Genomic DNA, 8,727 nt, shown 5'->3' on the forward strand with positions numbered 1-8,727 from the left:
CAGCTCACAGGTGATGCCCAAACTTTATTGTGTGTAACAAACAGGGCTTAGTTTAAGCCAAATTAAACAAATATAGCAAGGTAATCAGCAAAACACTTTCAAATACATTCATAGAACTTCAGGGATGTAGTGCTGACAAAACACCATTTAAGGACCACTCCCCAAACTGTAACATATCACTAATGCATTAGTAAAACCACTGACCATATTCATGAATTAGAATTTGGATTAATAGCTCTGTAAAAATGAATTATGAGTGTTTATTCAGGTAGTCCCACCAAGGACATTGTTAGAGAAAGACAAACGATCCTCACTCAAAAATGTCTTCTCCCATGAATAGAAGTTTATACATCATTACAGACTAATGCACAACAAATCATATATATTATAAAATGTAATCATCTGTAAAAGCCTTTCACAGCACACAAACGACAATGGGACACAGGATTACAGATCCCTTGCTGAGAAAAAATGCACACTGGTTGAAATGTGGCTCTTGGACCTATTTTACAAGCCTTAATCTGTTTGTTTGAGATATGAATGATGTATTAGTCCCTCTGTACTTTCAATGACTTTTATCTCATATTGAGAACTAAGAAATTCAAAGTTCTGACACTAGGGTAAGAGACACATTGAAAAGTATGAGCACTTACAAGGGCAATACAACATAAAGATGTGTGAATGATAACGTATCTCAGACTCGCCGTGCGGTACAAAGATCACTAACTTTATGCAGACAGAAGACATCGGGAGACCAAACGTCTTTGACAATTGAAACACGTGATTCTCACAATTCAAAAGAGTATCGAATTAATGGCATGCAACGCAGTCGGTGCGTAGGCTAAATGTCATTTGACAACACATTTTCGTTCGGATCCTGTTTGGCTAGCACAAAAAAAAGAAGAAGAAAAAGAGCAGACTGACCCAATACCCATATGGGAGCCCATTCAGACAGGCAAAAGTGCAAAGGACGGGACATACCGTGGCACTAGTTGGTGGTCAAAGTGTTGCTACGCATGTCATTCCATAGCAGGAAGTCATTTTACCTGTCAAAGCATCTCTTCGGGACAATGGAACCAGTCTTAATTACGAGGGTCACCTTTTTCTCTCTAAGGCCTCTCCTCCAACAGTGACTCCACACAGCAGAATCTAAGAGCAGGATCTCCATTAAGCCATGTCATCAGTCTCCTCTGTCTCCTCTGTCTCCACTAGGCAGGCCTCGTCAGAGGTGGGAGCCCTGAACGGGGGGTGGTACTCGAACGATGCGAGGACGGCACCGAATTGGTGCTTCTGGTGCAGGAACCAAAAGACTGCCGAGATCCCCATGATGGCGACCACACTCAGAATGACCAGAGCTGAGAGCAGTGGACTCGTAGCTGAGCAGGACATAAACAATGCAGGGAGAGAGGTTACCATTGATCTTACCGTATGGCTTTTTAAGAACAAAATAAAGGAAAAACGGCTTTGCTTCACTTACCGGGTTTGCCGTTTTTCTCTGCTTGTGAAAAATAAATGAACAATATATTAGTGAAAGATGACTAAAAATAACTAATATGAATGAAAATAACATCTGTATAGATTTGTTGATCAAATTGTCAAAACAACACATTGCTGCTACAGTGGGCCTATGTCCACTGGTCGGCAGGAAATGAAAATACATTTTTCTGTGTTCGGAGGTTATTTGACGGCCGCCCGCTGACCACGGACGATGTTTGTTATGGGGTGTCCCGAGTAGAAAGACAAATGCTGCTGCTAAAAAATCTTTAAAATTAAAAAAATAAATAAAAATAAAAATAAAAAATAGGGCCTTACTTTCAGCAGTCTCACAGACCACTCCATTCTCCAGGTTTTCAACACAGCTGACTTTCTCCCACTCTCCTGTGGTGCTGTGCATTGCCACACAGGTGTCCATGGGAATCAAGTCGTCAGGCGAGCTGGAGCTGTTCCCCCAGTTCTTAAAGCTCAGGCCCGTCTCATCTTGCCACTTAAAGTCATCATCTTATCAAACAGAAAAAACAAGACATCAAAATTTGAAAAATAGAAATTACTTCACTTATTCTCTCTCTCTCTCTCTCTCTCTGTTAATTTTACTTGTCTTTCCTTCATAACCCAAACAAACCTTGTCTGAAAGAAATAAAGTTATACACATAGTCAAAATAACCCTGTTCAAAGAATACCAGTGGTGTCGGCTTTTTCCATATAATGTATAGATGCTTTTTCATACTGGAGATGAAGTTTATAACTTCCCTTACTGGGCTGATGAGACAGCGGAATGCGCAGTCAGATGGAACAGAGGAAATCGGCTAAATCTATGACATTAAAATGCCGGTGGTAACTTGTGGAATAGACACCGGCTAGAATGTGCTTCTAACCAATCAGCATTCAGGATTAGACCCACCTGTTGTATAATATGGATTATGGCAGCGGGTGACGTAACCACATTATGCTGTACAATCACATAATAGGGCAAAGTAGCCTTCATAATACGGAGGTGCCATGCTTACTTACCGTCACTGTCATAATACATGCCCAACCACACATGGATGTTGCCTTTCCACACCTGCGGACTGTACTTGATGATAAAATCATTCTCCTCTGCACTTTGGACACTCACCAGTTCTAAGAGACAACACAAGACAATCTGTTGCAATTGAAAAACAAACATTGAGAGTAGTTTAAAATGGTTAAAGTAAATTAAATCAATCAAATCAAAGCCTATCAGCTAAATCAGGAATGGGCAACTTTGAGGGGATGGGGCCACAAAAAATCTGAACACAGTGATTTGCAGGTCTGCATACCCACATCCATACATGCAGTCATAGCTTTTTTGGAGGGGCACTAAGTGAAATTTACAAGAGGAAAACTGCTTATGCACAAGCAAATTTCAAAATTGCACCTTGTGTATTCTACTATTCTTTTTTTACCCCCTTTTCTCCCCAATTTCGTGGTATCCAATTGGTAGTAGTTACAGTCTTGTCTCATCGCTGCAACTCCCGTACGGACTCGGGAGAGGCGAAGGTCGAGAGCCATGCGTCCTCCGAAACACAACCCAGCCAAGCCGCACTGCTTCTTGACACAACGCCCATCCAACCCGGAAGCCAGCCGCACCAACGTGTAGGAGGAAACGCCGTACACCTGGCGACCTGGTCAGCGTGCACTGCGCCCGGCCCGCCACAGGAGTCGCTGGTGCACGATGAGACAAGGATATCCCTGCCGGCCAAACCCCCCCTACCCCGGACGACGCTGGGCTAATTGTGCCTCCCGGTCGCGGCCGGCTGCGACAGAGCCTGGGCGCGAACCCAGAATCTCTGGTGGCACAGCTTGCACTGCGCCATCCGGGCGCAGTGGTCGACAACAGGGTGGGCCTAGAAAAGGGTTGCCCATCCCTGACCTAAACGATAAAAAAGTTGCAACATATTGGGATAAAAAGTCATATGATGACTTGCAAATACCATGTCCTGAGCAGAGAGACTTCGCAGCTTCAATCGTATAACTTTTAGCAATGTCTTCTTCTCCATGTACAAAGTGGTAGCATCTTTGTCCAAAAGGCACCCAGGTGCGCCCATCTGCAGGACAGTCTGTGGGGAGAATTAATCATGAGACAAAACCACTAGTCTCAATCCGCATTTTCAAACAAAGTAAGGTGTACCTGGTCCAACCTAAATTTCCAACAGCACACTGAAAACAAGTCAAGCAAGTGTTATCAGTGTTATCAGTTGGGATGTGGCTGGTGTAATGGAGTTAAGAACGTACCGTAAGCTCACTACACAGCTAGATTGAAATGTCACGGATGGACCCTTCCAATTGGTACCTTTTGGGTGGCTCAAACCATCCATAACAGTGATGCCGTGACCCGGATGCGCAAATGGGCTCAGCTCGACAGCTGGGTTCGCTGTGTAGCGAGTTTAAAGAGGGTGAGTGTAACGGAGTTAAGAACGTACCATAAGCCCACTCCACAGCTAACTTGAAATGTTACGGATGGAGTCATCCAATTGGTACCTTATGGGTGTCTCAAATCGTTGGAAAGTTGTGAATCAGAGGGCGGTCACCTGTGTTAGCAAAGCGGAGGTCGCGAGTTCGAGCCAGGTATGAGCCGAATCGGGGGTTGGGGGCAGTGGTACTCGCTAAGCAAGCAACGTGAAGCTGTAACACTGGCAAACAAGGATGTTTGGAGTGATTCTTCACAAAACCCAGACATAATATTTATCCATAGAACAGTCCTTTGGATGAAGGATTGTTGACATTTGTGTCTAAAAGCATAATTGAGAAATAATTTATCAAAGCTGGCCTATTTATGATTCCATAGTGTTTCATCTATAGGTGCTACAAAGTGTCAGATGAAGCTTTACCACTTGCTCTGTAATAGGAGTAGTATTTTGATTTCAAAAACTTTTTTTACATTTAATTTATGAATATTCCAAAATATAAACATGAATATTGAAAATAAAATTGTTTTGGCTCATTTTTCTATATTTTTTAAAGAACATAATATACTCTACTTGCAAGTGGGATCTCTGCTACTTTTAGAGTTACAGGTATGATCCAATTTGTATGCATTACCAAATGAGTGAATGTGAAAATGGATTCAAAATTCTGTCATTGCCCAGGATGCGCAATGATGCAACTAAAAGGAGGGCTGGGATTGGTTACATTGCCTACCATGCCAATTTATATGTATTTTTTATTTATTTAACTAGGCAAGTCAGCTAAGAACAAATTCGTATTTACAATGATGGCCTACACCGGCCAAACCCGAACGACGCTGAGCCAATTGTGCACCACCCTATTGGACTCCCAATTACGGCCGATGTGATACAGCCTGGATTCGAACCAGGGTGTCTGTAGTGACGCATCTAGCACTGAGATGCAGCGCCTTAGACCGCTGCGTCACTCGGGAGTCTAAAGTAATCGACGAGGATGGGATAAAATAGGCCATAACTTTAAAACTAGCAGTGATCCTACTCTTTTTTTGTCTGTGTTACGTTTAGAATCACGAACTTGTTTTAAGCAAGAGAAGCATTAAGTACTTTTAAAGCCACCCAGTAATTTCAACTAATTAAATATACCCCTTAAATTGTATTCATATATTATACCTTCGTAAGATTAGTGTAATTGTATTATCTTGTCAAATAGAAATCAAGTGCCATGTCAGCGAAAATGTAATGGAATAAATAGTTTACATTTTGTAGGTGGGCCCACTTTGAGATTATGCACATTTTACAGAAGACTATTTGAAGACTAGGCTACATACACTGCCTTGCTACCTTTGGAAATTATGTGGACACATATTGTTTGCTTCAACATTATACCTCGATGTCTGAACTATACAAGGTTACAAGCCAAATTACGAGGGCAGCTTTATTCGTTTCTAATAAATACTTGAATATTTGGCATGTAATCGAATGAAAATATAAATCCCTACAAAAACACACGCGGACAAGGAACTCGCGAGCAATGTTACAATGTCGTCCAGTGAACTTCGTCGAAATGTTATCGCGTTACACGTTTAAACTGAAAGCACCACAAATACTTCAACTCTCTCGAACAACACGAAGGGAGCATTTCCCATCCACTTAATACAATAACATGAAACAATAGTTGATTATCTCAACTTACCACCAGCTAAAGTAGACTGCCAATAAACAACAACAAAAAGGAGATTGCACAAGGACAAGGGGTGAAGGTGCCATTTCATCATTGACTCCATGTCCGCGAACTCCAAAGTTTTTCAGAGCTTCATACGTCAGCATCTCACATTGAAATCTAACCCCACCCCTAGAGGGCCTGCGTTTACATGCTCCCTCAAAAAGTAGACCGGAGCAAAGTTCAAACTCGAGTGTTTGAAGCTTGTCTAAACAAATGATCATGCTGAAAACGAATTTGTGAATTGCATGATATTGCATAGCTGCGTACTGTTGACATTATTCGTGAAGTTGAAGAATAACATTACATTTAATTACGTTCGATAGAATGTTCATTTGCTTTATTATGGATTGCGGAGAAGAATATTTGGTTATGTTTTTGTTTTGTCACAGGAGTAGCGCCACATGAGGATATTGGTTTAGAGAATACCCCATAAAGCCTCTAGATGGTGCCATAACTGCGTAAATGTGTAGATTTCAGTGATTGCAACCAATCACATTCTACCTAGAGTGCCTCTTTATGTTTTGAAAAATATACAGTCACACAGGAACATATTTTATACGTTAATTCAACTGAAACTAGTGCGCAATTGGATGTAAATAAGAAGCACAATAAATTCCATGAAGCTGTAGGTTGTATAGCCTGGCCCTTACTTATAGGCCTACCATGACTCAAATGATGAATAACATTATTGTCTCGTTAATTAATGCAAAACTCCCAGGGATTCTGCTGAGTTGACCAGGATATGGCTGAAAAAAACAAGATGCGAGACTTTAAGAAGTGAGAAGAACGTTGGTGAGAGCTGGAATGGCAGAGTGCTCAGTGGGGTACGTGAAAGCCAGTTCTAGACAAAAGAAGATTAGAGACACTGCATTAATAAACAAGACAAAATCAACAGGGAACATAGACGCAATGTCTGATATATGTCCACTCCAAAAATTCTTCAGCAATGCCGGACATTTTTTTGGGGGGGTTTAATAACATCCAATCTGCATAGTTGAGACTTGTAAAATGAGAGAAGATATTTAATATAAGTCAACACACATTAGCTTGGACAAGACTGTGATTGATATCTCACACGTACTTCATATGTAGTGGAGAGTGGGGTAAGTTGAGAATATTTTTATTCAGCATCACTCTGTCAAGGGAAATATATAATTTTTTCTAACAAAGATATCTACATATATTTCAGGATGTTGTGTATCCCTGGAAAGAATCCGAATTAATGTAAGCATTACAATTCCAAAAAAGTTGTATCTTGGCACGACTTACCCCGGGTATGGGATAAATTGCAATCAATCTGTTACTAGGCTCACTCCGTCGTCATCATTATCATTAGGCTATTTACATCATTCAAACACAATCTAATCACATCCACAATTCAATCACCCTCCATTCATTCATTGACATCAGCGAGGAGAGATATATTGGTTTTAACAACAACATATATCTAGGACCAAGTTTGCTTGCATCTTGCCTGCGTCTAATTGCGAAGAAAATACATTCTTTATAGCTCTAGATATAGTATAGGCAGTTTTTAGCCTTCGGCCTTCATATACTGTAACCATATGACTGAATTGATAGACAATATTCTGGTGAGATGAGAGCAGTGGGAAGGTTGGACCCTAAATCCAAGAAAGAAGATGAGTAGGTGGCCAGTATGTTGCAGTAAACTTTATTGAACTATTAACAGAATATATTTTTACAAAAGAATACACACACACACACACACACACACACACACACACACACACACACACACACACACACACACACACACACACACACACACACACACACACATATATACATACCTGTACATATGTATAAAAGTTTGGACACATCTACTCATTCAAGGGTTTTTCTTTATTTTTGCAATTTTCTACATTGTAGAATAATAGTGAAGACATCAAATCTATGAAATAACAAATATGGAATCATGTAGTAACCAAAAAAGTGTTAAACAAATCAAAATATGTTTTATATTTGAGATTCTTCAAAGTAGCAACACTTTGGGTTGGGCCATCATTGTAAATAAGAATTTGTTCTCAACTGACTTGCCTAGTTAATGAAAAGCTATATAAAAAAACATTAACAAATATTTTGGCTTGATGACAGCTTTGCACACTCTTGGCATTCTCTCAACCAGCTTCATGAGGAGTTCCACATATGCTGAGCACTTGTTGGCTGATTTTCCTTCACTCTGCGGTCCACTCTGCAAGGTTATCTGATGCAGCACTCCACCACTCTCCTTCATGGTCAAATAGCCCTTACACCGCCTGGAGGTTTGTTGGGTCATTGTCCTGTTGAAAAACAAATGATGGTCCCACTAAGCACAAACCAGGTGGTAGCCATGCTGGTTAATTGTCCCTTGAATTCTAAATAAATCACTGACACTGTCACCAGCAAAGCACCCCCACACCATCACACCTCCTCCTCCATGTTTCACGGTGGGAATCAAACATGCTGAGATCATCCGTTCACCTACTCTGCGTCTCACAAAGACACTGCGGTTGGAACCAAACATCTCAAATTTGGACTCCTGACCAAAGGACACATTTCCACCCGTCTAATGTCCATTGCTCGTGTTTCTTGGCGCATGCAAGTCTCTTCTTATTATTGGTGTCCTTTAGTAGTGGTTTCTTTGCAGCAATTCGACCATGAAGGCCTGATTCACACAGTCTCCTCTGAACAGTTGATGTTGAGATGTGCCTGTTACTTGAACTCTGTGAAGCATTTATTTGGGCTGCAATCTGAGGTGCAGTTAACTTTATTGAACTTATCTTCTGCAGCAGAGGTAACTCTGGGTCTTCCTTTCCTGTGGCGGCCCTCGTGAGAGCCAGTTTCATCATAGCGCTTGATGGTTTTTGCAACTGCCCTTGAAGAAACTTTTAAAGTTCTTGAAATGTTCTGTATTGACTGACCTTCGTGTGTTAAAGTAATGATGGACTTTAATTTCTTTTTGCTTATTTGAGCTGTTCTCAAATCAAATCATATCAAATTGTCACGCCCTGACCATAGAAAGCTTTTATTTTATATGGTAGAGTAGGTCAGGGCGTGACTGGGGGGTTAATCTAGTTTATA

General features: G+C 41.0%; 1 protein-coding gene across 2 annotated transcripts; it reads right to left on the reverse strand.

Annotated features, from left to right (window-relative positions):
- On the reverse strand, positions 1 to 5,757 carry LOC115160710 (CD302 antigen). 2 transcript variants are annotated; one of them, XM_029711016.1, is made up of 6 exons: positions 5,617 to 5,757; positions 3,453 to 3,578; positions 2,509 to 2,619; positions 1,813 to 1,998; positions 1,478 to 1,495; positions 1 to 1,376 (listed from the first exon to the last, which is right to left on the reverse strand). In XM_029711016.1, exons 1-6 carry the CDS (start codon positions 5,705 to 5,707, stop codon positions 1,168 to 1,170), a joined length of 741 nt encoding a protein of 246 aa, XP_029566876.1. In that variant the 5' UTR covers positions 5,708 to 5,757; the 3' UTR covers positions 1 to 1,167. The 2 variants fall into 2 exon arrangements, with proteins under 2 accessions (XP_029566876.1, XP_029566875.1); XM_029711015.1 differs by having other exon boundaries at positions 1,478 to 1,498.
- Positions 5,758 to 8,727: the final 2,970 nt, after the last annotated feature.

Source organism: Salmo trutta, chromosome 24 (assembly GCF_901001165.1).
Source record: "Salmo trutta chromosome 24, fSalTru1.1, whole genome shotgun sequence".
NCBI lineage: Eukaryota > Metazoa > Chordata > Actinopteri > Salmoniformes > Salmonidae > Salmo > Salmo trutta.

Excerpts from the sequence above, each read along its gene's own strand:
- LOC115160710 (XM_029711015.1), bottom strand. The coding sequence starts at position 5,707 with ATGGAGTCAATGATGAAATGGCACCTTCACCCCTTGTCCTTGTGCAAT. Across the intron at positions 2,620-3,452 it reads GTCTCTCTGCTCAGGACATG|AACTGGTGAGTGTCCAAAGT; the intron begins GTATTTGCAAGT and ends GTTGTCTCTTAG. Across the intron at positions 1,999-2,508 it reads CATGTATTATGACAGTGACG|ATGATGACTTTAAGTGGCAA; the intron begins GTAAGTAAGCAT and ends CTGTTTGATAAG.